This window comes from Phodopus roborovskii, unplaced genomic scaffold, assembly GCF_943737965.1.
Source record: "Phodopus roborovskii unplaced genomic scaffold, PHOROB, whole genome shotgun sequence".
Taxonomy (NCBI): domain Eukaryota; kingdom Metazoa; phylum Chordata; class Mammalia; order Rodentia; family Cricetidae; genus Phodopus; species Phodopus roborovskii.
Window position 1 is genome coordinate 42043220 of NW_026126433.1, and position 27911 is coordinate 42071130.

At 44.0% G+C, this 27911-nt stretch overlaps 1 protein-coding gene and 1 non-coding gene across 2 annotated transcripts; both read left to right on the top strand.

Annotated features, from left to right (window-relative positions):
* Nucleotides 1-1828: 1828 nt before the first annotated feature.
* Nucleotides 1829-26603, top strand: F11r (F11 receptor). Its single transcript, XM_051186281.1, has 10 exons — nucleotides 1829-2045; nucleotides 23347-23415; nucleotides 23530-23637; nucleotides 23839-23985; nucleotides 24248-24450; nucleotides 24589-24691; nucleotides 24829-24936; nucleotides 25281-25293; nucleotides 25512-25563; nucleotides 25680-26603. The coding sequence occupies exons 1-10, from the start codon at nucleotides 1844-1846 to the stop codon at nucleotides 25713-25715; spliced, it is 1041 nt and encodes a 346-aa protein (XP_051042238.1). The 5' UTR covers nucleotides 1829-1843; the 3' UTR covers nucleotides 25716-26603.
* Nucleotides 20180-20261, top strand: Trnas-uga (transfer RNA serine (anticodon UGA)). The gene has a single exon. It is a non-coding gene; the product is annotated as a tRNA-Ser (tRNA).
* Nucleotides 26604-27911: the final 1308 nt, after the last annotated feature.

Consider the following 27911-nt stretch of genomic DNA (forward strand, 5'->3'; position numbering starts at 1 on the left):
AAAATATTTTTACTTTTTTGTTTTGTTTTTCAAGACAGGGTTTTTCTGTCGTTTTGAAGCCTGTCCTGAACTAGCTCTTGTAGACCAGGACTCAAACTCAAAGAGATCCCCCTGCCTCTGCCTCCTGAGTGCTGAGATTTAAGGTGTGCCCCACCACTGCCCAGCTTCACATAATTTATTAAATATAGTTGTTCACACTATAATCTTGTATTTAGAGAGGCTGAAACATTAAGAGTTCAAGGACAGCTTGTGTTATATATAGTGAGTTTTAGAACAGCCTGGGCTAAAGTGAGATCATCCCAAACAACTCCAAAAACTGTATATGTCTTTCACTTTAGCAGTTTAGATTTGTTCCAGAATTGAATAACAAGTTTGCACCTGGCAGCTACCCAGATACTTGTTTCAATTTAGTAGTACAAAGTTTTGTTCTTGGTTATATACTGTGTCCTGTTTATTATGGCTTGCCAACCTTGAAGTCAGAATTGTTTGTGTGTGTGTGTGTGTGTGTGTGTGTGTTTCTTTGTTTGCTTGCTTGCTTTTTAGTAGAACTGCTGTTTTTATTTATTTGTACTTCCCTATCTCACCTAGTATATGCTTGTAGACATGTTGTTATTATTACTGACTTTTTGAGACAAGGTCTGGCTTTGTAGCTCTGGCTGTCCTGGAATTTACTATGTAGATCAGTCTGGCCTTTAACTCAACAGAGCTGTCTACCTGCCTCTGCCTCCCCAGTCCAGGAATAAAGGCAAGTACTACAATGCCCAGTGCAGCAGGCACTCTGCTGATAAGCAATCTCTCCAGCCTGGTTTTTATTTTTGAAATGGGGTCTCATTTAACCCAGGCTATTGTCAGATTTGGTACATTGTCAAGGATAGCCTTAAACTCTAATTCTCCCACCCCTGTCTTTAAGTGCTGGGTTACAGGCAGAGACAGTATGAGTTTGGTTTTATTTCTTTCCCTCTGCCACCACCTCTTCCTCCTATTTTTCCTTCTCGCCCTCTTCCTCTTCTAATTTTGAGACAGGGTCTCATGAAGCCCAGGCTGCCTACAACTCTCTAGGTACCTAAGACTGGCCTTGAACCCCCAATATTCCTGCATCTACCTCTTGGATGCTGAAATTACAGGAATGTGCTCCAGTGTGGGATAGCCTTTTCTATAGGAAGATCCACAGTTTGAAGCCAGCCTCAGCTACATAGCCAGCCCTGGTTTAAGAAAACAAAAGCCAACTCAAACATAAGGCCCAGCAAAAGAACTACTGACAGATGGTACGGTATAAAAGACATATCCACAGTCATCCAGGGAACTGTGGGTTAGCTTTAAAATTTGGGTGTTTTCTGTGTAACCAGGAGGACAGAGTAATCCAGTTTGGGTTACTCTCCTAACCCTCTCCCTACAATTTCCCATAGTGTTTTTCACTTACCAAGCAGCTGGGGTCGGTCGGGTGTGTGTGTGGGGGGGAGGAATTCTGCAGCATTAAGTAAAGGGGAGGGGGAAGAAAAAACAACAACAACAACAACAAAAAAAAGTAAAGGGGAAAAATCGACCAAGCAGATTCCTGAATCTTAGAGTCCAGTGACCTTCCCCATCTCCTTCTTAGAGATAACTATCAAGTGCTGGGCCAGTCAGAAAGGCCCAAGCTGCAAACTATGCTTCCTGCCAATCGGGATGCCCTTACCTGTAGAAGGAGGCTTTGGCTTCCTTTAAGCGACTGTCTCCTGGGCCAACCAGAGGTCTCTAGGAAAGAAGGGCACCAATCGGACTCAAGAAGGAGGAAAGTTCGGGGCTGCACCTGCGTACGGTGAGTCCAGTCGTTGGAGCTTCCATTCCCTTCACCAATCGGAACATGAGACAGCCGGGCGCCGCCCACCGGGCGTGGAGAGAAAGGCGGGCAGAGCTCAACCTGGCGGCTGGAGTCCAGTCCCAGCGCGGTGGATCGCGAAGTTCTTCCCAGTGGCTCGCCCGTCGCGTGGGGATTGTAACTGTAATGGGCACCGAGGGGAAAGCCGGGAGGAAACTGTTGTTTCTCTTCACGTCCATGATCCTTGGTGAGTTCCCAGAGTTTTTGGAGGACTAGGTGGGTCGGGTCAGAGGTTGGACGGAGGCGCACCCCATGCGCCCACGGGAAGGGAGGAGTCCAGAAACCTGCTTGCTCGCTTGCCTCGCCCTAGAAGTCCACTTTTTCGCCCGGGTCTGGTCACTCTCCTTACCCCTCCCCCAACCTGATACTGGCTGGCTCCCCTCCCCCAAGCGGGTGATCTGTGATCCCACCTCCTATACCGTGGCCGGGGATTAAAAATAACTGGGAGGGTCCACGGTTCTGGGTCTTTCCTTCAGGCCGGAGGACCCCTTCCACACCCAACTCTTAAGCTACTCATTCCCCTCCATATGCACCTGGGAAGGGTCGTCCTCCCCCTCCGATATCTCGGAGTACTCAGAGCCTCTCACCCGGACTCTCTTGGCTCAAGTGTCCTAGAAGGAAATGTAATGGAGGCGGGGGTAGGGAATGTTTCCTTTCCTGGCTTTTGCAGAAAGGGTCTTTCGCTTTTGTTACATTGTGGACCTTTTGGGATTAATGCCTGGATTCAGCGTCTGAAGAAGAGATGAAATCTCTAAAAAATTTCTCAGATCATAGCATTCAGAATTCCTTCCTTGAATAAATAGCAAGGAGTCCTTAATTAAGGTTGTTAGGTTGTTGACTGAGTGAGGATTCCCTGGGGGAGAGTGGGTCTATTGGTTGGCCTGATCTCAGAGCCAGAACTCTGCCCTTCCCCCTTGCCCGGAATGAGAGTTGTTTTTTTGTTTCTTTGTAGACTCCCTTTCCTGAGAAACAAGCAGGCTCGCATGCTGGGGCATGACTGTCTCGAGGTGTGTTTGTATGAGGCTGAGAGTGAGGTTGGTTGGTTTGTGCCTTGGTCATTGTGTGTCAGCACCTGTATAGTTATATGTCTGATTTTCCCCGCCACCACCCTTCAGAGCTGAGGACCAAAACCAGGGACTTGGGTGTGCTATGTCTGATTCTTGAGTGGCATCCACTACTATTGGGTAGTTTTGTTGGAATGTGTTCTCTGTGAATCTCTTTGCCTTCGAGGTTCGTGTTTTTGAGAGGGTAAAGGAAATGAAACAGTCAGTGTTGGTGTCGTGTCTTCTAAAGGTAGTTAGTTTTGATGAATTTTTGGAAAGTCTCCAAGGTGGATAGATCATACCTTTGTCTCGTCACAAAAACTATAAGCCCTTGGGGTGGACTAGATAATAGATGATCACACTTCTCTCCATTGTACAGATAAGGAAATGAGTCTTGAGAGAGGAAATGACTTTTCCAGTTTACAAGGGGGTAGAAGCTGGGGATGGAACCGAGGTGCTCTGTCCCGGACTCCTGGAGCTCTAGCCTCTCAGGCCTGAGGCAGGCGCAAGAACTATCTGAGCTCCTGCTGTCTTGTTAAAAAGACACTGGATCTTCCTTTTCTCACTTTACTGTTGCATTCTACTCATCCAGTTCTGCTTTCCTCACCTTCCTTTCTTTACCCAACCAGCACCTATTTAATTTTCTGTTCATGTCTTAGAAATGTTAGCCACGCCTATATCCCTGTTTTGTGTAGTTTCTTCTGGATCAGTGACAGCAGCTGTTAGGCCTATAACTTCCTGAAGCTGCTTCCTTCTAACTCTTTCCCTCCTTCCTCTTCTTTTCCCCTAATTTCCTGCATTGGTTCTATGGCATACTGCTTGTGAATGGATTGTGACAATGGCATTTGGAGTGAGCAGCCACCATTCAAAAGAAAGCTTGGGGTGCTGTTGCATATACTTGGCAGGACAGTGGCTGCTAGGGGCAGGGTTGGGGGTGGACCCAGTAACTTTTAAATCAAGGCAGTCCTAGGGGAGGGGAGGATGGAAATGGTAGCCTGGACACCTCACCTGGCTTTGCCTTTTTCTTTTCCCTCCTCTGTCTTGTGACCTTAAGCTAGTGGCTCAGTCTCTTCAGCTATAAAACAGGAGTAATAATACTGGCCCTGCATTTGCCATGAGGATCAATGGAGATAATAGCTACATCACATAGACATGAAGGGTTTGCTGCTGCACGGCTATTACCCCTTTGGATTTTGTGAGGGTGAAAGAATGCCGTCCTTACTAGAGAAGGTCAAGGGAAGCAGGGAAATTCCCAATGGCAGGGTTTTATTTTACTATTATTAATTTTTAAAGTGGGGGCTGTCTGGTCTGAAGCATAAACAGATTGCCGCTGTGTCCTGTTTTCTTTAGCCATCATGGGCTCTGCTATCAGAGAAAGGAAGGGGCAAGGTAGCTAAGTTTGAGCTGGGTGAGTGGAAGATAACTCCAGCTTGAAGTACTTAGCGGGCGGGGATACACAGACATGCTGGGAGAGCTGAGCTTGGGGAGTGTGAGATTGGTGACCCAGAATGCTGCATTCCATTCTCTCGAGGAGAACCCGAACTTGGGGAAAAGTTCAGCTACCAGCGGTGGCCACTGGATGAAAGTAAGCCAGGGTTGGAGTGCTGACTTTTTTCCTGCTCCCTCTTACCTAGGTGTGGAGTTCCCATCCTTCTAAGAGGGGTAGTCTACCAAGGCTTTTGGTTAGAACCCCAATGTTTCCTGCTGGTGTTTCTGAAGAAGTCCCTTTTGGATATTTCCTAAGTGCTGTTCAGGGGGCAGACTTCCCTAAAACTGCTTCCTCCTGGGGAAATAATTTTCTTGAAACTAGAAACTAGTGAGCACTACAGCTAGCAGAAGAAAAGGATCCGGGCAGGGTGCCAGCAGGCTAGGCTGGGCTCTGGAATGTCCTTACCTGTGATGTTTCTCTTCTGCTTCTTCTCAACTGGGTCTTGTCCAGGGCCTCCAGCCTAGCTCTGCTTTGGGCAGAGCTGCTGTGATTCAAAAATTGCACTCAAAGTGTATTGGTTGACAGGATTTGAGATTTCAAAATACATGGAAGGGGTGGAGTGGTTCTGCTCTTACTAAAGCTATCTCTGGCAGTTTCTTATGTCTATCTTTCTAGTGTTTTGTTATACACACATGTCTATATATTTGTTTTCTCACCCTTTTCTTAGACTAAAGAGATTTAAGTATGCATTAGATTACATCTTGTTTATTTACTTAATATAGCCTGGGAATCTCTCCCTCTTTTGTTATTATTTTGAGGCAGGTTTCACTGGGTAGCCTTTGCTGGCCTTACATTTACTACGTAGATCAGGCTAGTAGTTTTGAACTCACAGAACTCCTGCTGTTTTTTCCCGTGCTGGCATTATAGGGGCTATATGGTCTGGGCTGTTTGGATGTGCCCAACCTCCACACACAGCTGGAATTTAAGTGGGAGGGTGCTGACACACTCCCCTCCCAACCCTCACAGATGGGTTGAAATGCTATACACAGTTTATATGTGTATTGAGAGTTAATGGGGTTTGGTTTTCACATCTGTTGGCTTCGAGACAAGGAAATCTCAGAGTTCATACCTATTTTCGACTCACAGGCTCTGCTAGGTGTCCAGATCAAATGGTAAAGTGAGAAGGAAGTGTCTCGGAATTGGGAGGAGGCTGTGTGGGAAGCAGTATGACCTGGTGCATATTGTGATTTTCCAGACGTTGAAACCCTGGAGTTTGTCTGCCTGGGACTCCCTGATAAGCACAGTTTCTGTCCAAAGTCCAACTTGTGTCATTTGTTTTACTGCGTGGGGTTGGGATTAGAGGAAGCAGCTGGCTGGCAGGAAGTCTGATGCCAGGTCCCTGGGGTGAATTCTGCCCTGACAGGAGTGACTATCCTTTGCAGTGGGGGGAGGTGTCCGAACAGGTAAAACTGGATAGTGTACAGGAGGGCAGGAGGGAGCCACGGAGTGAGCCCCCTTCCTCCACTGCCATTATCCACTCCTACCATCTTCAGAGGTTTGAGCCTGCTCTGTTGTAGGACGCACACAGCATTCCTATTGCCCAGGCATTCTGTATCCGATTGCTTCAACCCCCAGAAAGCTTTTGTTCATTATGTCCAGAGCATCTTCTGAGGTTCCTATGCCCAAATGGGAAGTACTGTGTTCATAGAGAAATCCAGAGACTGGTTGGCTGGCCTCCCTCCTTTTCCTTCCTTCCTTTTAAAAAATCAAACTAGTGGCATAAAAGCATCTTGAGGAATATTCTAACAGTTAACCGGATGTGTATAAAGAGAAAACAAAGGGCTTCCGATTAAAACAGTAGAAGGAAGTAGCTGCTCTGCTGTGGGCTGGACCCTCTTGTTAAAAACAGGTTGGGGGGCTCTGTTCAGTGTCTGCAGTCTCCAGTGTCCTTGTCACCTTCATAATGGCAACAGCTTCAGGGGGGCTCAGGGAGCATTCGCAGCTAGAGACTGGGAGGATTGAACCAGCTAGTTATCTTTGTTTCTGAGAGCTGTAAGCGTGATCCCCAACTGGAATATACCAGACAACCATCAACAAAACACAGAATGTTTTGGGAGCAAAAGTGGGGCGGTGACTTTTGTTATGGGTGTGGTAGCATGTGTCAGTATTGCCAGCACACTGACGCTGAAGTAGGACTCCTCAAGTCATTCTTTGACAGTGCCATTGTGTACAATACATTCTTTTTTGTTTTTGTTTTTCCAGACAGGGTTTCTCTGTGGTTTGGAGGCTGTCCTGGAACTACCTCTTATAGACCTGGATGGTTTTGAACTCACTGAGATCCGCCTGCCTCTGCCTTTCAAGTGCTGGGGTTAAAGGCTTTATTCTTATTTATTGTTATCATTATTATTATTATTATTATTATGTTGGTGTTTTGAGATAGGATTTCTCTGTGTAATGGTCCTGGCTGTCCTGGAACTCACTTTGTGGATCAGGCTGGCTTGGAACTCAGAGATCTGTCTGCCTCTGCCACCGACTGGCTCCTTTTATGTAATTTTTTTGGACTGAATTTTTTAAATCTCATTGTGTGTGTGTGTGTTTGTGTATTTATGGGGAAGTCGGAAGAATGTGTGTGAATGGGGTTTCCTACCATGGGAATGAACTCATGCTTGGTGGCAGCATCTTTACCTGCTGAACCATCTCATTGGCCCTCTGCTTTGTTTTTGTTTTGTGACCCACTGAGTTTAACCAAGGCCTTGGGTGTGGTGCTCCTGGCTTTAGCTGGAGGTCGTGTCCTGCACACCTTTCATTCCAGCACTGGGAGGCAGAGGCAGGCAGGTCTCTGTGAGTTCCAGGTTAGCCTGGTCTACAGAGTTCCAGAACAGGCTCCAAAGTTACAGAGAAACCCTGTCTCAAAAAACCAAAAAATCCAAACCAAGATAAAAAACAAAAAAACCATCCCCCAAAATCCCCCCAAACTAGTGGTCCGTGAGGAACTCAGCTGTGGCTACAACACTGTAGACAGTGACTCACTACTTCCTTAATAGCTATCATTTGCCAGTATCTACTGGGTGGTGGTGGGGGGGAGGGACCCAGAAGCTCCTCTTCCAGCCCTGACTGAATCTCAATGGGTCTGGTCTTTTGCAGACAACTACAGCTGCTCAGGTTATGAGTGGAACAGCTGTGCCATGCCCAGAAGACAGCCTTTCATAGCCCTCCTCCACAGTCTCCAGCTGTTAGTCTTTAAAAACCAATTTGTAAAATTATATTTTATTTACTGGTGTGTGTGTGTGTGTGTGTGTGTGTGTGTGTGTGTGTGAGAGAGAGAGAGGGGGGGGGTATGGAGGTTAGAGACCAAATGTTGGGTGTAGCAGTCCTGCTGGCCTGGTGCCACAGCGGTAGTATCCATCCACTGTGTGTACCTGGCCTAGCTCCAGATAGCTAGCACCTAGCTTAATCTATCATTTGTCGATGGGATAACTTTTGTCCTCCTGTGCGAACCTTGTTTGGGAATTTCCCAAGGAGACAAAGGCCTATGTAAAACTTGGTTCTGGAAGCCCAGAAAACTGTGTTACCTATGAATGAGTCTTTTCACATGGCATTATTTTTTTGGAAGCCTCATTCAAGTTGTTCTAAGATATGGTAATCAACTGGCTAAAGTATAAATATAGTGAAAAATAAAAAATGCTCTGGATGTAGGGAATGTACAGCAATTCCTCGGAGCTGACATCGCTGCAGCCTCAGTGGCTACATTCACGAACCCTCATGAACTGTGTAGTCTGTGACAGTTGGGAGTTGCTTTTTACTTCCTATCATGTGGGACTTGGGGATTGAGTTCAGGTCCTTAGGCTCAGGAGAAAGTATCTTTACAGGCTGAGCCATCTCACCAGCTTAACAGTTTTTACATTCCTTCTACTCGTCTTTTTGTGATGTTCTCAGAGCCTTGGAAAGGGTGATACAGATGTCTCATTAATCATCATCTTGATTGGTTGTAAGTCATTAACCATAATCTGCAACAAAAAATCACCTTTGACTAATATAAACATAAATATTTAGAAGGCAGTTGACTGGTGGTGGTGGCGCACGCCTTTAGTCCCAGCACTCGGGAGGCAGAGGCAGGCGGATCTCTGAATTCGATACCAGCCTGATCTACAAGAGCTAGTTCCAGGACAGCCTCCAAAGCCACAGAGAAACCCCGTCTCGAAAAACAAAACAAAAAACAAACAAACAAACAAAAGAAGGCAGTTGAGTAGCATGTCCACTTAGCAAAAGGAAGCTGCAGGGCTCGTGGCCTATAATCTCCAACCTCCACGGGCCATGCTTTTGACCAGGGCCACGGTACTGGCCATAAATTCCCTCCAGTGGAGTGGGCCTCTATCAGAATGCAGTTGGTTATTCCTGTAACAGCCATGCCACTATTGCACACTGGACATGGTTGCTTGGCAGGTTGGTGTGATACCAAGTAAGATCCACAGCTGTGTTACAGCACTGATTACTTTGCTTTTCAGTTATCTAGATAGCACCTTCCTGTCTGGAACGGTCTTTGTGGGCTGCAGTCAGAGCCAGCCGAGCAGCCTCAAGTCTGTACTTGAGTTGGGGAGTATGGATGAGGGACAGGCTAGCTATAGACAATAAAGAAAAGACAGAGACACAGAATAAAAGTCAGGAGGGCAGATCAGTCAATACTGAAATGCCACGAGTTTATTTTCACCACTCTTATGTCTCTTAACCAGAAAGGGGAACATGGTAACATGTATACGAAATAAACAGACTTTTCTTCCTCCTTACTCTCAGGGTTCAGTCACCACACCTTAGCTTCAACTTCTCATTCCCTAGCCTTGAGGGTCAGGAGTAGCCACACCTCAGATTTAGGTCTGTTGTTATTTAGACTAAGATAGCCAAACATCCTACTGTAGCCACACCTTTGACCTTTAGGTCTTGTGACTTTCTGACAGCTTTGAACTCTCTGCCCTTGTGCCAAGATGGAGTGCAGCAACCATCTTTATGGGCACTGACACCTTCCAGAACTGTGAAAGTCAGCCAGCAGGGAGAATGTTTCTAGCTTAGTTCCAGCTTAACTTCTTTATATCCTACAGCTAAAGTGTGTTCTATCTCTAACAGTTGTATCTTACCATCTAGTTTTAACTGTGTGAAGGTGTGTTACATTTGTTTATGCTTCATTTGTTTAACTATGTAAAGATGTGCTGCTGTTTCACCTTGCCTGCCTAAGGCACCTGATAGGTCTAATAAAAAGTTGGACAGCCAGGAGTTAGGCAGTAGAGGGGTAGGCAGGGCTGGCAGGCAGAGAGAATAGGAGAGAACTAAACGAGAAAAGAGAATGAGGGAGAAAGAGAGGGGAGGCGTCCAGAGCCAGTCAGACACAGAGTAAGACGTACAGAATGAAAGAAAGGTAAAAAGCCCAAGGCAAAGTGTAGATGGAGAGAAACAGGTTAATATAAATCATAAGAGCTAGGAAGAAAGGAGCACAAGGTGGGAGTTGGTTGGTGGCTCAAAAGAAAGCCTGTTACAGGTGGGCAGCTAAGAGCAGTGGGAACACCCTCTATGTTTTGGGGCCTCTAGGGCTGCGTGACCAACATTCATAAGGAAGTACCCTACACTTAGCACTGAGGTTTATTTCTTTTATTTATTTATTTTTGTTTGTTTGTTTAGTTTTTTGAGACAGAGTTTCTTAGCCAGGCATTGATGGTGCACGGATTTCTATGAGTTGGAGGCCAGCCTGGTCTAAAGAGCGAGTTACAGGACAGGCTCCAAACCAATACAGAGAAACCCTGTCTTGAAAAACCAAAAAAAAAAAGAGAGAGAAAGACAAAAAGGCCGAGTATTTCTGTGTTACAGTCCTGGCTGTTTGTAACTCAGTTTGTAGATCAGGTTCGTAGAGATCCTGTCTCTGCCTCCTGAGTTGTGGGATTAAAGGTGGTGCCACCACTGCCTGGTGAAATTTTTGTTTAATAACCCATGGCTTTTAGGATGGGCACTATCCTTTTTTGTGGAGTATCTCTTTCAATTTTTTAAAATTATTTTATTTATGTGTATGTGTATATGTTTATGAACATATATGCTTGGGTCCCCAAGGCAGCTAGAAGAGGGCATCAGGTTCTCCAAAGCTGGAGATGCATGTAGTCAGTTGTGAGCCACCTGACTGGGTGTTGGGAACTGAACTTGGGTCCTCTGCAGGAGCAGTAAGTTCTCCTAATAAACTTTCCAGCTGCTAAGCTTGCAGGGCTAGGGGTGGGGGAGGGGAGAAAGAAAGAAGGGGGGGGAAGAGTTTTTAAAAAATGCTGAAGTAATAGAGGCACAGTTGGTTGTAGTAGTGCCTGTTTGTAATCACAGCACTAGAAAGCCTGAGGCAGGAGGATGATGAATTGGAGTCCTGTCTGGACTACAGAGTGACTCACTTTCAAAATAAAAACAACACAGAGTGATACCTATGGTCAGATTTTCCTTTGGGCCACCAGCTCACAAGCAGTGACTCAGAGACTTAGTAGTTATGAAAACTCGGCCTTAGCTTAGGATTGTCACACTAGTTCTTATAAATTAAATTAATCCATTTATATTAATACACATTTTACTGTTATGAGTAGGTTTTCCTGCCAGCCTGGTCTCACCACGGTGCCAGCCCCAAATAACACACAGAGCTCTCTATTAGATATACTTCTGTTGGCCTGTTACTAGCATTTCTTACTGGCTGGCTCTTTCTTAATGATTAACCCATTTCTATTAATCTCAGTATTTCCACGTGGTCTCATCTTACTGGAGGGCCCAGGCCTCTGTTCTCCCGTCTCTACATGTTGACACCTCTCTATTCCTCTAATCTTCCTTGTCTCCTAGTCCCACCTATCTTGCTTTCCTATTGACTAACAGTGCTTTATTCATTAACCAGTATGAGAAACATTTACAGAATGACATCTCCCATCATTTTACCATATGACATTACCTCTCTTCCAACTCCTGTTTCCTTCCTGTGTCTGACTCCACCTTTCTTCCTAGATTTCTCTCCCTTCTGGGAAGTCCCGCCTAAACCTCCTGCCTAGCTATTGGCCATTCAGCTTTTTATTACACCAATCACAGCAATACATTTCTTCACACAGTATACAAATATCCCACAATGTTTTCCCCTTTTTGTCTAAATAAAAAGAAAGGTTTTAACTCTTAACTCAGGAAAACTGTTTACAATAAGAACAATTATCAGGTAAGAATTACATTCACAGTGTCCAGTCCATTTGCATTTGCAAATTTGGAAAAGTACTGTATTGTCTATCCTATCTTAGTATGTCCAGAGTTTTATACCTTAAACGACTTCTATAATAGCTTGTATTACCAACCTAAAAAATATCTTTTTAAACCTTAAAACATTTTCTTAGATAAACAATTTAAGCTTTTATATCTGTCAATCTTACAGTTTACATCTCTTTTTTAAAAGTTCTTTTCTGAATTTGGTAATTATGAAAACTAACTGTAACAAGTCTTCAACCCCATCAAAGATCACAGGAGTAAACAGGAAGTACAGAACAAACAACTTCCAAAACTATAAAAACAACAGAGAAACCCTATCTCAAAAAAACAAAAAAAGGGGTTGGGGGGCATGGGAGGGAGGGAGGAAGAGGGAACTGGGATCAATATGTAAAACAAGAAAAAAAAACCCAAAACAAACAAAAAAACTTGTGTCAATTTACAAAAATCCATGCCAATGTAAAATATTTGAGATTAATAGTTGTTTTAGTTTTAAAGTAGATTAAATATTCTGCCCTTTTAGCTTATAAATTTTTACCCCCCCCCTTTTTTTTCTTTTTTAGATCCTTGAATATAACCCTTTTTTTAGTGGTTTGTTTGTTTGTTTGATTTTTGGACCATGACCAGTAACAACTTATAACTAATCCTCCCCTAAGCAACGATAAACATCTATTGACCAGAAACCACCCACCCCACCTCTTGGGAATGTGGATGTTGTGCTCTCTAGACTGCTTCATTTTGTCTGGGGACAGTGGCATCCTTAGGGGACTCTGAGAAAATTGGGATAATGGTCAAGTCTTGGGAGAGCTAGCTGTATCATTTGTTGTCTAGTCTATGTTACAAGCAGTTTGTCCGCCAGTCTGGTCCCACAGCCCTGTCAGCCCCAAAATAACACATAGACATTGTATTAGATATAAAGCTGTTGGCCTGTTACTATCATTTCTTATTGGCTAGCTCTGTCTTAAATATTAACCTATTTCTATCAATCTAAATGTTTCCATGTGGTCTTAATCTTACCAGAGAGAGGGTCCAGTCCTCTTCCTCTCAAATCCCTACATCTTGAATCTCCTCTACTGTATCTCCTAGAATCTTCCTTGTCTTCCTAGTGCCACCTGTCTTGCTTTCCTATTGGCCAACAGGGCTTTTTATTCATTAACCAATAAGAGAACACATATTTACAGAATGACATCTCCCATCAAATCTGTGTGTTGGGAAAGTGTAGAGCTTATCTGAAGTCTTGGCTGCAGTAGTCTGTGAGGCTGGACCATCTCAGCCAGCAGCTTTGAAGTCATTGTAGATGCAGAATTTTTAGGAAACTGTAACAGAGGCATTCTGAGAAGCTGGATCACAGGACTACTTGTCTTTATTGGCACCTAGTCCCTTTTTTTTTTTTTCTGAAAACACTTAAACTCTTTAAGGTAACATATGTATCTACATTAACACAAGTGTGGAGGTGTACAAATAGGTAAAGATGATTTTTGTGTGTGTGTGTGTTAGGTTTGAATAGGTAAAGGCATGTGTCAACTTTGTAAGTCCATTTTGACTACTTATCCAAACTCTAATAAAATAAGTCATGAGGACCCTCAAGATTTATCATGTCTGGCTGAAGAGATGGCTCAGAGGTTAAGAACACTAGCTACTTTGGAAGAGGTCCTGAGTTCAATTCCCAGCAACCACATGGTGGCTCACAGCCATCTGTAATGAGATCTGGTGCCCTCTTCTGGCTGGCAGGACACTGTGTACATACATAATAAATCTTAAAAAAAAAAAAAAAAAAAAAAAAAAAAGATTTATCATGTCTCATCCAGTATCACAGTTGTTCCCATGTTGAGGGATCAGCATATATGTCACCTGTCCTGTAGTCTTCCTTGGCTTTTTTCCTCATGTCTGTAGCTAAGATCCTCAGGAGGTCTCCCCTGGTCACATCTGATCTTTATTAATTATGAAGGAATCCATAACTTTTTGTTTCCTCTGGAAACAAAGGCACAACCTCTTCTCCCAATGCAACACACTTCCCAACTTCCATTCTGAAGCCAAGACATCTCTAAAGTCTATAGGCTGGTTTAATTCAGCAGTCCCTTTCATAATCCAGTGTCTCTCAGCAGTTGTCATTCTGTGTTCGTTAACATTCAAAAAATTCAAAATTAACAAAGCACCATATAAGGTCCAAACTCCCCATGTTATATTTCTCATCCTCATGTGACTCATTTTTTTATATTACTTTACTTTTTTTAAAGCCTCTATTATTTTTTCTATGACTTTATACCCCCTCCTCCCCTCTTTTTTTAAGTGCCTTTCAAAGCATAATTTTCCGTGTGTGTACCTGGCTTTGTTTGAGTCTACAGTCACGAACGTTTAGTGTTCTCTGACCAATGGAGACTTTTTTTTTTGAGATAGGGTTTCTCTGTCCTGGAACTCTCTCTGTAGCCCAAGCTAGTCTCGACTCACAGAGATCTGCCTGCCTCTGCTTCTGCCTCTGCCTCCTGAGTGCTGGAATTAAAGGTGTGCACCACCATTCCTGGCATGGCTTCTTGAGAATTTAATGAGAAATTTTATGTAGCACTCTTGGCTATTATTTTGTAGTCACAGGACTCTGTCCAGACTGAAGGGAACTTAGACTCTACCCTAGTCCTAAAACATGCATGTGCATGTGGGGGGAGAAAAACACTAGATAAATGTGATCATTTTGGAAAAGCCATTTACCACAGTTTTATTATTACTCAGATACACTGTGATTTTTCAGAAGTTACACAGTGTTATGGATAGATATATATAGTACGTTCCTGATTCTTGTCTTCACTTTTGCATTTTAAGTTACCCATGGCCAATCTGGATTTGAAAAATATTAACACAAAAATTCCAGAAATAAACAGTATATGAATTTGGGGTGAATTTTGTTGTGGTCAGAGTTGCCTTCTACTCACTATGTGGCTGATGGCTGATGCTTGTCTTGAGTTCCTCCTGCCTCCACCTCCCAAGTGCTGGGATTACAAGCATGTACCATCACACTTAGCTATTAATAGTACATAACTTAAATAACTTTTATCATAGTGTATTGCCATTTCCTTATATTGCGAGTTACTGTTAATCTGTTATTTCTAATTCTTGAATTAAGCTTTATCACATGTAAGAAAAACTATTAAAAGTTTTGGGTTTAGTGCCATCTTTGGTTTCATGTGTTGGCAGAACTTGTTGGCATTCATTCCCCCGAGGATAATGAGTGGGTGTGGGGAGAACATACTAGCTGGGTACAACCACCAGGTCTCTTGAAAAAAGTCTCTTAGACCCAGCCTGGTGGCACATACCTATGATACCAGTCAGTACTCTAGGAACAGAAGCAGGATCGCCAAAGTTCGAGACCAGTGTGATATGCTGACTGATTTCAGACAAGCCAATACACTGAGACCCTGTCTCTAAAAACCCAGTGCAATGGGGGGAGGGGAGCAAAAGAAACTATAGCTCTTATGAAAATATGTGGAGATTGACTGACTTAGTAGTTAATACTTTGTGATTATTTTAACCATTTCCTGTTCTCTGTTTTCTACATCTTCTTATGCATGCCCTTCAGCCGTCCTGCTTCCTGTCCTGTCTCCAGGACATCTGTGCTGTAGTATTCTTGTGCCCTTTTCCTCTTTCACATAGGCTTCCCAGCAGCTCTCATGTCTTCCTCTGTTACCTCAGTTCACCTTTAAAGTTTATTTGAACATTCTTCGCTTTCTGATACAGTTTAACACTGTTAACTGATATCGGCTACTTTCCCCTTCCCCGCCCCTTGCTTTTCCCTTCTCTTTTCTCCCTTTGTAGTGCTGGATGTGGAACCCAGAACCTTGTGCCTGCCACTAGGCAAGTGCGCTGCCACTGGGCCCTACTCCCAGCCCCCTGCCCTTTAGTTTCTGGCTATGTGTTTGCCTCTTCTTTATTTGGCTGTGTTTCTTCTTGTAGTTTATCTGATTCCCTCCCCCTCTCCCCCTATCCTTTGTGTTGTTTTGAGACAGGATTTCACTCTGTAGTCCAGGTTGACCTCAATTCACACCTTCTGCCCCGACTTCCCACATAGGGACACTACAAATGTGACTCCTCCTTCCTAGTTCCTCTTCCCTCTAAGTTACACCTGTTTATTACAGAAATACAGAGCATGGGGCTGGGGAGATAATGGAGACTGCCAAGTGGAGTCATTCTTAGAGACTTTAAAATGTTAATTTTATTTTCAAATTATATGTTCTTATTACATTTTAAAATAATATAGATTGAAGGATGCTTTTAATTGTAGCAGTCAGAAGCCCCATGAAGTCTGATCTCTGTAGATTCGGGGCAGAACTTGCCTAGACTATCTACATGGCAAGTTCAGGTCAGACATAGTGAGATTCATAAAGGGTGTGGGTACCATTTTATATATTAATCTTATGTTTTGGAGATATTTTTGTACCAGTTCAGATTGATTTAAATTGACTTTGGGGATGGCACCGTCTTTATTTTTTTCTTAAGGGTAGCAGTTTATGTAGCCCAGACTTGCCTGTAACTTTTATATAGCTGAAGATGGGTGACCTTGAACTCCTGGTCCTCACATTTCCAAGTGCTAGGATTACAGGTGTGTGCCATCAAAGGTTTACCTTTCTCTGCAAAACGTGAGTCATACAGAGGAGTTTTGGGCAGGCTGTGGTTATATGTGAATTTTTTTTTTTTCTCAAAAACAAAAGGGCCAGCAAGATGGGTTAGTAGATAAAGATGCTTGTCGCTGTGCCTGCCAGTTTAAATTTGGTCTCTGAGATCACATATTGGAAGGAGACAAGAGCCCCATGTGGGCATATTGGCATGTACATATTTGTGCACATACACAAGAAAATATACATGGGGGCAGGGTATGGTATTAAGAGCAGTTAATTGATTCAGTTTTGTGTTCTATAACCAGATTATGTGAGTTACAGATTTAGCTTTGCCACCCACTAGTTTTGTGACCTTGAACAAATTAATTTCTGTGCCCCACTTTTTGAAGATGAGAGCTATAGTTGTATCTGTCTCATAGCATTAGTCTAAGATTAAATGAAAATCACTAAAGGGCTTAGAGTATCTGGCATATAGTGAATATTCAAAAAATGTTAGTGGCTTTCTTGATCATACATTTCAGATGTGATGAATTCATCGTGCAGGACAAGCTGATTCTTTGTGCAGATAATGTCCTCTTGTCTTCTTTTACCTATGTGGAATGCAGGTGTGGGTGCACATAGAAACCAGAGGGCCATTGTGTTAGTTTGCTAGAGCCACTGTAACAGACACCATGGGTTGGGTAGCTTGTCAAAAGTTTTCTTCGAATTCCGGATGCTGGAAGTCTACGATGGATTACTGGCTGGATTAGTTCACTGTGAGACCTCTCTCCTTGGCTGGCACATGGTTCTTCACCTTGCGGTCTGTTCGAATGCCACACATTCCAGGTGTGCCTTCCTTATCTGTTTGTTCTAAGGGGACCAGCTGGGTTGGATTGAAACATCAGTAGAACTTCGTTGTGATGCCACTGCCTCTTTAATGGTCCTGTCTCTGAATACTTCTCGAGCTGTTGAGAGTTAGGACATATGCATGAGAATTTGGGGGAAACAACACAGTTCATAACAACATCTTTTTGGAGCTGACCTCAAAAGCAATGGACTGGCCAGCAGTTTCCTATTCTGCTGCTGCTGCTGCTGTCATGGTCATGAAAATAACAATGGTGTTAGGAATGGATTCACCTCTTTCTGCTATTTTTCCCCCCTATAGCACGCACTTTTTAAGTAGTGAAGACAGATGCTTTGGGAGCAGGGAAGCAAAAGTTCTCATTTGTGGTTTGTTGTTTTGTTGCCTTTGAGTCTGGGTCCCAGGAAGTGCATGCTGGATTCACATTTACCAAGTAGCTAAGGATGACCTTGAACTCCTTATCCTTTCACCACTACATCCCAAGTACTGGATTACAGATGTGTCAGTGTTAGTATTCAGGCATCCGTACTGGCCTGTCCTTGGGGTTCTGACAGGGTATGCCCTCAGCTGCCGCCACTAAGAGCTCCACCTGTGCACACTCTCTACATTCCCTTTTAAAAGGCTGTGCCCACCTCCGTCTCTGCCTCTCTTTCCTCTCCTCTCCCATCTCTCCCACTGCTCCTGTCCCCAGAGGCTTCCTTCTTTTATGATCCCTTTCCCTAATAAAAAACCCTCCTCCTGAACTCTGTCGAATGGCATCTCTCTTTACTTTTTTTTTTTTTTTTTTAATTACAAGTGTGACTGGCTTTCACTTGATTTAGAACCACAAACGAATGAGGGTGATCACATGTTTTACTGATAATGGCTTTACCTGAATGACCAAGTCTGACTCAGAATATTCTGAGTCCTTGGTGACTGATTTCTCCAGCCCTCTCCTAACTCTCATCCTTCCCTTCTCTTTTCACAGCCAGTCATAGGGGTTTCTCCCACTGCTTGCTATTTTAGAACTTGCATTAGAGGTTTTTCTGGCTCTTGCTCTATTCTTGGCTCCTTGTTCTTTGCCCCGAGGTCTGCAGGTGCCAGTGTACACAGCCCAGATGCACCTGCCTCTGTGTGTGTAACCCCTGCAGACACACTGTATCCTAGATGCAGAAATCAGTCCCATTTACAAAACAGAAGTGGGAGTTATGGGTAGAGAACTAAAACATTGTTTGAAGACAACTGAATTTAAAATCACTTTGAAGCCTGGAGTGGTGGTGGAGCAAGCATGTAATCTCAAGCATTCACTCACAATTCCAGCACTCACTCAAAAGGCAAGGGCAAGAGGCTGAGAAAAAAATAACATGAAAATAAAGCCAAAAATACAGAACTAAGTTTTAGGACTTGAGAGGGTTTGGCAGTTAAGAGCTGAATTTGGTTCCTAGAACCAGTGTTGGGAGGTTCACAACCACCTGCAACTCCAGCTCCAGGGGATCTGCTGCCCTCTCCTGGCCTCTGTGAACACCCTCACATGTACATATACATAGATATACACACATATAAATACAAATAAAAACTTAGCAAGGAAAAATCAAAACTAGGTTTTAGGAGCTAGGAGTGTAGTTCAATTGGTACATGCATGAAGTCATGGATTCGATCCACAGGGATGTAGGAAACCACGCATGAGGTGAGGGCAGGAGAAACAGAAATTGGCTAGCTTGGGCTAAATGAGATCCTGTCCCAAACAAAACAAAAATAATAAATAATTCTAGTTTTTTTTTCCTCCCCCAAACTAGAATTAAAAAAAAATTGTGTTAGTATTAAATATTGCAGAGATTAGATTTTGAAACAAGTTTGTTTTTTCTTTGTTTGGCCATCCTGCTGTCTTCCAGCCCATTTAAAAACTGAACTTTGAAGATAAACCTCAACAAGTAGGTATTAAAGAGAATGTTCTGTCATGACCTAATTTGTTTGTGTTCTGTGCCACTCAGCAAATACCTGATACATAGTATCAGGCACTATGCTAGGAGTTGAGTAGTACTTAGAATGACAAATGAGACATGGTTTCTGTTGTCTGGCCATGTACTGGAGAGACATGGGAGTATTTATGTGTATGTAATAGCACATAATTCAGGAAACACTACAGTGGTGTTTGTGCGGGGGCTAATGAAAGCTCAGTCAGGGAAGAGGCTCCAAGAGCACTGGGGTGTGGTGGGTCTTGGCGGGGGTGGGGTGGGTGGGGTGGGGTGGGGGTGCGGGGCATAAAGGGACGGGGCATAAAGGGATAAGTGCCAACCGGACAAAGGGGAAAGGGTGTTTCACATGGCAGAAATGGCTTGAGCAAAGGCAGGGATTGGGAAACAGCTGGGAAGTGGTTTTGTGTTGCCAGTTGGCCAGTTACAGCAGCAGAGTGAGTTAAAAATTGGAAGCTTATCACAGCTCATAGAGTGCTGGGATTTTCTTTGCTTGCTGAAAATTTGCATTTTGCCACCTAGGCTTTGTGGAATCTTCAAAAAGAGGAGTTGAATCTACCTTTGGTCAGTGGCTGTAGAGTGTAGAGAGGGAGTAGTGCTGTCTTGCAATTGGGTAGTATTGGTTTGAAACTCTGTTACTACTCAGTAGGATTTGGTCTGTGGGCAGCTTTCTTTCTTCCCTAGCTTCTTGTTTGTTTAGTTACTTGTTTTCTTTGTTTTTTTGAGACAGGATCTCTCCTAAGTAGGCCTGGATTTGGTGGGCTGGGGTATGAGCCTTCCTCATGTAGTACTCACTGCTTATTTAAATGTCCTGTTGAAGACAGTGTTGATGTCAGAAAGTGAGGCGTGAACAGGAAAGCCAGTGGGAATATGGAGTGATAATAAGAGACTTGCTTGTTTGGGGCCTTCCGTGGGTCACACACTGTTCTAGGCACTTTGGAATTTGTTATTGTTTGTTGTATTGTTTGTTTTGAACTCAACCTGACGTGAGTTCAGTGGTCAGAACGGCATGTAAGAGGACAGATTTGGCCAGCTAGCCTGGAAAACACAGAGTAGCAGACTAGAGACATTGTCTGCAAGGTGGAAGGAGACAAATGGTTTCCAAAAAGTTGTTTATTGACCTCTGCATCTTGGCCACAGCATACGCACACACACTAAATAATTGATTGATTGATTAATTAATTGAAAACTTTATTTAGAGTGAGCTGTGATGGCTGAGTGGTTAAGGGGTTGGACTTGAAATCCAATGGGTTCTTCCCGCACAGGTTCATATCCTGCTCACAGCGTATGGGGATTTCACCATGGCTTTTCACCGTCAGGACAACACAACCACTTTACCACAGTGACAAACTCTGCATCTGTACCCAAATGCAGGGTGTTTTCTTGTTGTTTTTAAGTTGGAATAAAAACGTAGCTAGTTCTGTGACAACCTTGACTACACACAGAGATAAAGAAAAGAAAAAAGGAAATGCCAATGGTTACTTTAACAGTTCTTTGGTATTTAAAAAGAAGAAACAAACTAAAGACAAAGTCAAACAAACAAAACAAAACAAAAACAATTTTATTTAGCATTGAAAGTAGTGAGGAGTAACTAACATTTGGACATTGTAGGGTGTGTGTGTGTGTTGTATGTGTGTGTGTGCACGTGCCTGAATTTCAGAGACTGCATTTCATTTTAATTAGATGTTTGTTCATAATTTGGGTGGTGTCTTAGGTTGGGTTCTTGGGAAGCTGAGATATCAATTATCACACAAGACACACCTGTGGAGAGGAGGGGCAGGACACAGGATTGGGAAGAGGGAGGGGCTGAGGGGCGTCTCTGCCTACTAAGGGAGCTTTGGAAGGTTGGGAAGTAGACTGAGGGCTTTCCATCACTCCCCTCCTGCCGTTGTCTTATAGTTGGCTTCTGGCTGCCCCAACCCCTGATAGAAAGCAGGTCCTAGGGCAAGGTGGTGTTCTGGAGCCGTCTTTTGGCAGCACTGCCAGCCACTGGGGCAATGAGTTCTTCATTCCTAATGAAATACCTGGTTCAAGCATCACAGTATGTACATCACAGAAGGCAAATTGCAAAGCCTTAGAGGCTTTGTAGAACAAGATTCCCAGCATTCAGACAGGGATGACTTGTGAGCCACTAGACCCTGGCCTGGAACTTGCATTAGTTTCTTTCTTTCTTTCTTTCTTTCTTTCTTTCTTTCTTTCTTTCTTCTTTCTTTTTTTTTTCCTCTTTTTTTTTTTTTTGCTTCCCAAATGTTGGGATTAAGGATACATTAAAATGTTTAAAGTTTATTATTAGTGTGTGTGGATGTCTAAGGACTTTGTGGAGTTGATTCTTTTGATCTTGGTGTAGGTTCTGGGGACCATATAGATCATTGAATCTTGACTTAAGAGTAGCATCTGAGGGGCTAAGGAGATGGCTTAGAGGCTAAGAGCGCTTGCTGCTCTTGCAAAGGACCCAGGTTCCATTCCCAGGTAACCAGCTCAGAGGCTGAATATGAATTGTAAATGCTAGGCTGATAGCTCGGACTTGTTCCTAGCTAACTTTTACATTTAAATTAACCCATAGTCCTTATTTACACCCTGCCATGTGGCAGTACCTTTTCTTAGTCCGGCATACCCATTTTGCTCTCTCTGCATCTGGCTGGCCACTCCTGGCTCTCCCTCCTAACTTTATTAAACCAGTCATAGTGATTTACACAGTGTACATACACACAGCTGTCTGTAACTCCAGTTCCAGGTGATCTGATACCTTCTTCTGACACCTGGTACAGTCCACATACATTCATGCAGGCAAAACACTCATCTATCTGAGATGCCATTTATTAGGGAGTGCTCTTGGGATCCATACTTCTGGAAAGGAGAAGGGTATGAAGTCTGCCAGAGGGAGAGTTACCTACTGTACAGGGAGATTTGAAACAGGAATCCTTCAGAGTCCCCAGATCTGGAATTGGGAAGATGGATTATTTACCTGTAATCCCAGCCCTTGAGAGGTAAGAACAGGATGATCAACAAGTTCAAGGCCCTATCTGGCTTACAGTGGGATCCTTTCTTAAAAACAAAACCCAGCAGAAAAAAAAGTTCCTGGGCTAATTATCTGTTTGAAATTAATACAAATAAGGTACTCTGTGGGCCTGGTTGGGGGCGTGGCTCAGTAGTAACTCGAATGCCTGTAATGCACAGGGCCCTGCCTTTGATCTGCAGCATTGCACAAAGAAAATACTTTAAACACTGATGTCAGAGAGCATGGAGAAAAAAACAGGGTTTTGGAGACCATCTAGTTCAAACTCTTATACTTCAGATAAGGAATGAGACCTCAGAGGCCAAGAGACTATATCCAGTTCTATGTGTATGTAAATAAAGGAGAGAGTACTTAGATGCAATCGACATGCTTGCACTGTATGTCTTTCTGCATTTGTCTAGGGATTCTGACTTAGAGCTATAAATAAACACACTCTGTAATTTTGAATTTTGAAAACACAAAAGGCTGTGTATGTGTCTTGTCTCCATCCACAGTCCTCTGTCACTAGTTTGGGGATGTTACTGTGAACCCTGATAATTCCCCTGCTGCCATATTATTTAATTAAAAGCTTCTTCATATCTCTACCCCAACCCACACTACCTTTTTTTTTTTTCTTCTTCTTCTTCTTTCTCCATTTGGCAGCTATGTGATTCTATTGAGGTGATCAAAGCTCAGTTCTAGTTCTTGCCTGGTCTTACAGCCATCTATGTGATTTTGTGCACCTGTCCTTATTTGTAGTTTCAGTTAGTTCCCCATGTAAAATTCAGGTAATAACTCTTGTTATTACCCTGCTTGCTTCAATACCCTGCTTGCTTCAAGGATCAAACAATGTAACATCTCCGAAAATACTTTTAGAAACAGCTAATACTCTAAAAAAAAAAACACCAAACAGTGGTTTTATCCTTATTACCCATCCTTCCTTCCCCTGCCTGACTTGCCTCCAGCTTGCTGGCTTCCTTCCAGAATTGTTTGGACAAGTAGCTACAGTGTTTGGAGTTTTCTCTGAACCATGAAATGTCATTCTTCAAACTCCCTTTTGACCAGTAGGAATGTAATTAAGAGTATTAGGAGCCACCAAAAATGAAAAGTTGTATTTGAAAGGGATGTTTCATTTCCATTGATAGATGTAGTACTGTCCTGCCCGCCATTGTAACAGAACTTACTATAGTGTTCAGAACATGGGCCAGTGAAGCATGATCCTAAGTTCCGCCCTCTGACCTCCAGGCAAACTTTATTTGTCAGAACACAAAGAAAATATCACAACAGCCCAGCTTGACTCTCCCTTCACCTCAGCCTCATTTCCTTGCTCCTTTCTTCCTTTTCTCCTGATGGGGTCCCTCTCTTTTTCTTCCCAGGCTCTTTGGTACAAGGCAAGGGTTCAGTGTACAGTTCTCAATCAGACGTCCAAGTTGCTGAGAATAACCGTGAGTAGGCCAAAGCTATGGAGGGCATCAGGATGGGTGGTGGTGGTGGTGGGAGGACATAGCTTATGGTTTGGGGCTACTTCTTTTTCTCTCTCATTTTGATCCTGCCTACAGCCGTCAAGCTGTCCTGTACCTACTCTGGCTTCTCTAATCCCAGAGTGGAATGGAAGTTCGTCCAAGGTGGCACCACCACACTTGTTTGCTATAACAGCCAGATCACAGGTAAATTGTCTTAATTGCTAAGATTGTGGAGTCATTGACACTGCCCAGCCTGGATTCCCAAGGTGGGGGCACACTCGGAACTCAAGGCAATGAGTACTTACTTCCCTTTAGTGGAGGATGAAGGATGTACCCTGAGTGCCACCTTCTTCTTTTCTTTGCTGTCCAGTTTACTTTGTTTCTTCTACTTCTGTCTCCTGGTAGCCTCCTATGCAGACCGTGTTACCTTCTCATCCAGTGGCATCTCTTTCAATTCTGTGACCCGGAAAGACACTGGAGATTATACTTGTATGGTCTCTGAGGATGGTGGCCAGAACTATGGGGAGGTCACCATCCACCTCACCGTGCTAGGTATGTGCCATATAACTTCATGCAGGCTTAAAACCAGTTGCTTCCCTAAACCTGATAATAGACTGCTAAGCTTTAAACCTTGCAGATGGGGAGGACATAGAGGGAGTTAGCACCCCACTCCCGCCACCCCGTTTGATGGGAACTAAGGGTGTACAGGCGGCACCTCTAGCTGATTTGTTGAGTGTTGTCCTGGTTTGTTACCTACACTCATGTAACCCTTTTGCCCTTGTATTCAGCACTTTTTTCTTTTACCCCTCCCTAGTGCCTCCATCCAAGCCGACTGTCAATATCCCCTCCTCTCTCACCATTGGGAACAGGGCAGTGCTGACCTGTTCAGAACAAGATGGCTCCCCGCCTTCTGAGTATTCCTGGTTCAGGGATGGGATAGATATGCTTACGGATGCCAAGAAAACCCGTGCCTTCATCAATTCTTCATACACGGTTGATCCAAAGTCAGGGGACCTGGTACGAAACGGGGAAGGGGCAGCCATAGAACCCCCGAGAGTGGGGAGGAAGAAACATTAGGGCTGACACGTCAGAGAACTAACAGGATAGGTGCTTGACTCGTTCGAGCAAGAAGCCAGCTTATTCTCTTCCGTCTAGATCTTTGATCCCGTGACAGCCTTTGACAGTGGCGAATACTACTGCCAAGCCCACAATGGGTTTGGGACAGCTATGAGGTCAGAGGCCGTACGCATGGATGCTGGTGAGTAAGAATGTGGCTGCAGCCTGAGATCAGAGCTGGGGTGTGATTAGAAGCTGATTTTTCAAGTGGTTACTGGCAGCACTGTCAGCAGCACAGTTGCGTGTCAAGGCACCTGACATCTCATTTGTGTCTCACAGTGGAGCTGAATGTGGGGGGCATCGTGGCAGCTGTCCTGGTAACACTGATTCTCCTTGGAGTCTTGATTTTTGGCATCTGGTTTGCCTATAGTCGAGGATACTTTGAAAGTAAGTATTGCCCCCTTACAAGCTTGTTTGTTTGTGATAGCCCAGGCTGGCCTGAAACTTTGTCCTCCAACTCACCGTGATCCTCCTGCCTCAGCTGTTTAAGTGCTGAGCACAGTAGCAAGTGCTTCTGTACCCAGTCAAAAGTCCTGTGTCTTTGCATGGTTTGTGGGTGACTATGGACCCTGATGCCATGCTCCATGTGCTGGTACCATCTTCCCAGGGAGCATGGATAACTTAACTAGCTTAGATCAAAAACCACATTCTACTTGCCCCGAATTCCCATGCCATGCTGCATTCTCTTCTGATAGTAATCATGGCCTCTTTCTTTTGCTTTTCTTTTTCAGGAACAAAGAAGGGGTGAGCTTGATACTGCGTGGATGTGTGTGGTTTGGAGCTGAGCTGGGCCCTGGGTGTGGGTGTGGGAGGAGTGGGGTGAAAGCAGTGGTTTTGGAGGGAATGATAACTTCACTTTGCACTCGGTTTTTCTGCAAAGTTTTGCATTCTGGTCCCTTATGTTGGCAAGGATACATTAATTGTTAGGGCCTGAGTGTCTTCCATTTCTGGTTTTCCCTCAGGACTGCACCAGGTAAAAAGGTGATTTACAGCCAGCCAAGTGCTCGAAGTGAGGTGAGTGTGCCTCCCCTCAGGAGGGGAGGCCTTCCACATCAAGTAGAAGTTTCTAGCCTGTTTGTGTGTTGATGAGCAAAACGAGACTGTGGTTGACTGGATGTTTTGTTCCCCAGGGGGAGTTCAAACAGACCTCATCATTCCTGGTGTGACCTGCTGCGGCTCATCTCTTCTCTACTTGCCTTATTACTCAGGTGCTACAGGTTCCAGCCCTTGCTGGCTGTAGCCGCACAGGATGCCTTCGATGTCTTCTAGGTCCCACAGGACCCCTTACTTTTATTTTAGCTAGGATGTGATTTCAGTAATGTCAGCTATTTTTCCTTCCTTACTCCTGCCCACCACCACTGGGTGGCCTGAGACTAGTTACAAAATTTCATTCCCTGTTCTTATGTGGGATTGGACAAGAGTCCTGGAATTGACAGCAAAAATGACTGGACTGATAGGAACCTGAAACCAGTACCTGGCTGGTAGGCCTTTGAAAGGACTTTAAGCCTAATTCCCCAGCTTTCTCCTCCCCTGATGAAGATGGGTGCCAGCTATCCCAGAGTGGGGACTGGAGAAGGGGGGCGGCACTGAAGTGTTTGCTGGTGACCTCAGCTCTTCAGTCTCTGGAGCCTTCTGTCCCCACAAAATGTGCCACTTGGATTCTCCTGGATACAAGCAAACTGACACTGCGTCCTCTGAGGTGGGAGAGCTTAGTAGTCAACCAAGACACTTGGAGTAAGAAAGATTTAAACTACTGATCTAAAGAAAATGTTGGGACTGGTAGCCTGCAGTCACTCTTCCCTTGGCTGGAACAACTTCACAGACCCTTGTAAGGTGTGTGTGTGTGTGTATTGGAGATGTGTGCATTATAGAGTATAGTGTTGGCTCTGTGGTGGGCTCTGTGTGTGTGTGTATATGTGTGTGTGTGTGTGAGAGAAAGAGAGAGAGAATAGTTGATTGTTATACAGAAGGGCTTCCCAGCTCTTTGACAAGGTTGTATATCTGTGTGTTTATATTAGACAGATGTTGTTGGAAATAAAAATGTGGTTTGTGAACCGTGTTTTTGTTGGAAATTGGGGAATGAGATCTTTAAGGGATGCTGGGCTCCTTTGTATAAACAGGAAAATGTTGGAAAGTTATGTTTCCCAACAACCTGTGGCTGGCCCCCAGGACTGTTTTCTTGGCTCAAGGCAACACTTCTGAAATGAGAACTGAGTGCTCAGCCTCCTGCTGCTAGGGTGAAGCTGGTTCTGTACTGGGAGGAAGTGGGTGGGTTCTATTTGCCCCTTTAGTCAAGTGGGGAACAAAGTGCCCATCTGCTGTTCGGTCCTGTATGTATTATGGACACGCCTAAAGGTTCTGAGGGAGTTTCCTGGTCATTTGAAGAACTACTTTAAATGTTTGAAACAGCAGGAATTAGCAGGATGGGTCTGGTGGTCATTGCTTTCTTCCATATGGGCCCCTGTCAGCCTTTGGAAACTAAGCACTCACTTAAGGGTCTTGCACCAATGCAGAGTTTTCCAGAGGATATAAAGTCCAATTGAACAATAAAAGAAAAACTTGAAAATGCTCAGTAAGGGTAAGGCCTTTTCAAGTATGTTTCAGTTGGGGGATGGGGTGGCAGCAGGTTAAGGGTAGATTAAAGGACTCAAGGTGATTCGTTGCCTTTTCATCCCTTGAGATTCCCCCAGGGACTTTTGATGACTATGAATCAGTTAAGAATCTTGGAGTTCACCTCTCCTGGTTACAATACCCCATGGAAATGCCATGTCTACTTTCATTTTACAATGTCAAAACTTCATTTTTGTAATGTTTATTTTTCACATTGATTTTGTTCAAATCTTGAAGTTCTACAGTACTGAGAATTGGTGCTCCTGCACTGGAGATAAGGCTAAGTTATTAAAGGACTTGCCTAGCATGCCTAAAGCCCTGGGTTGGACCCCCAATACTGCATAAAATCACTTGTGATCCCAGCCTTTGAGAGGCAGAGGCAGGAGAATCATAAGTTCAAGGTCACCCTCAGCTAACCAGCAAGTTTGAAGTCAGCCTGGGCTACTTGAAACCTTTTCTCAGAAACAGCCTAAAAGTAAAAGATGGGTGAAGTAAAATTAGGAGGGGGAAATAATAATTGGGACTCCAAAAGTGACTTGAACATCTAAAATTTTCCTGGTAGTCTTGTTATTTGAAATTAGGGATCTCTGTTTACATATCTCTTTGAAACATTAGTCTTTAATTATAAATATGTACATGTGTGGGGTATATGCAGGTGCCAGGGAGGCCACACGAGGGCATTGGATTCCCCTTGACCTTGAGTTAGAGGCAGCGTGGATGCCTTGCTGGGAACTAGACTAAGGTTTTGTGGA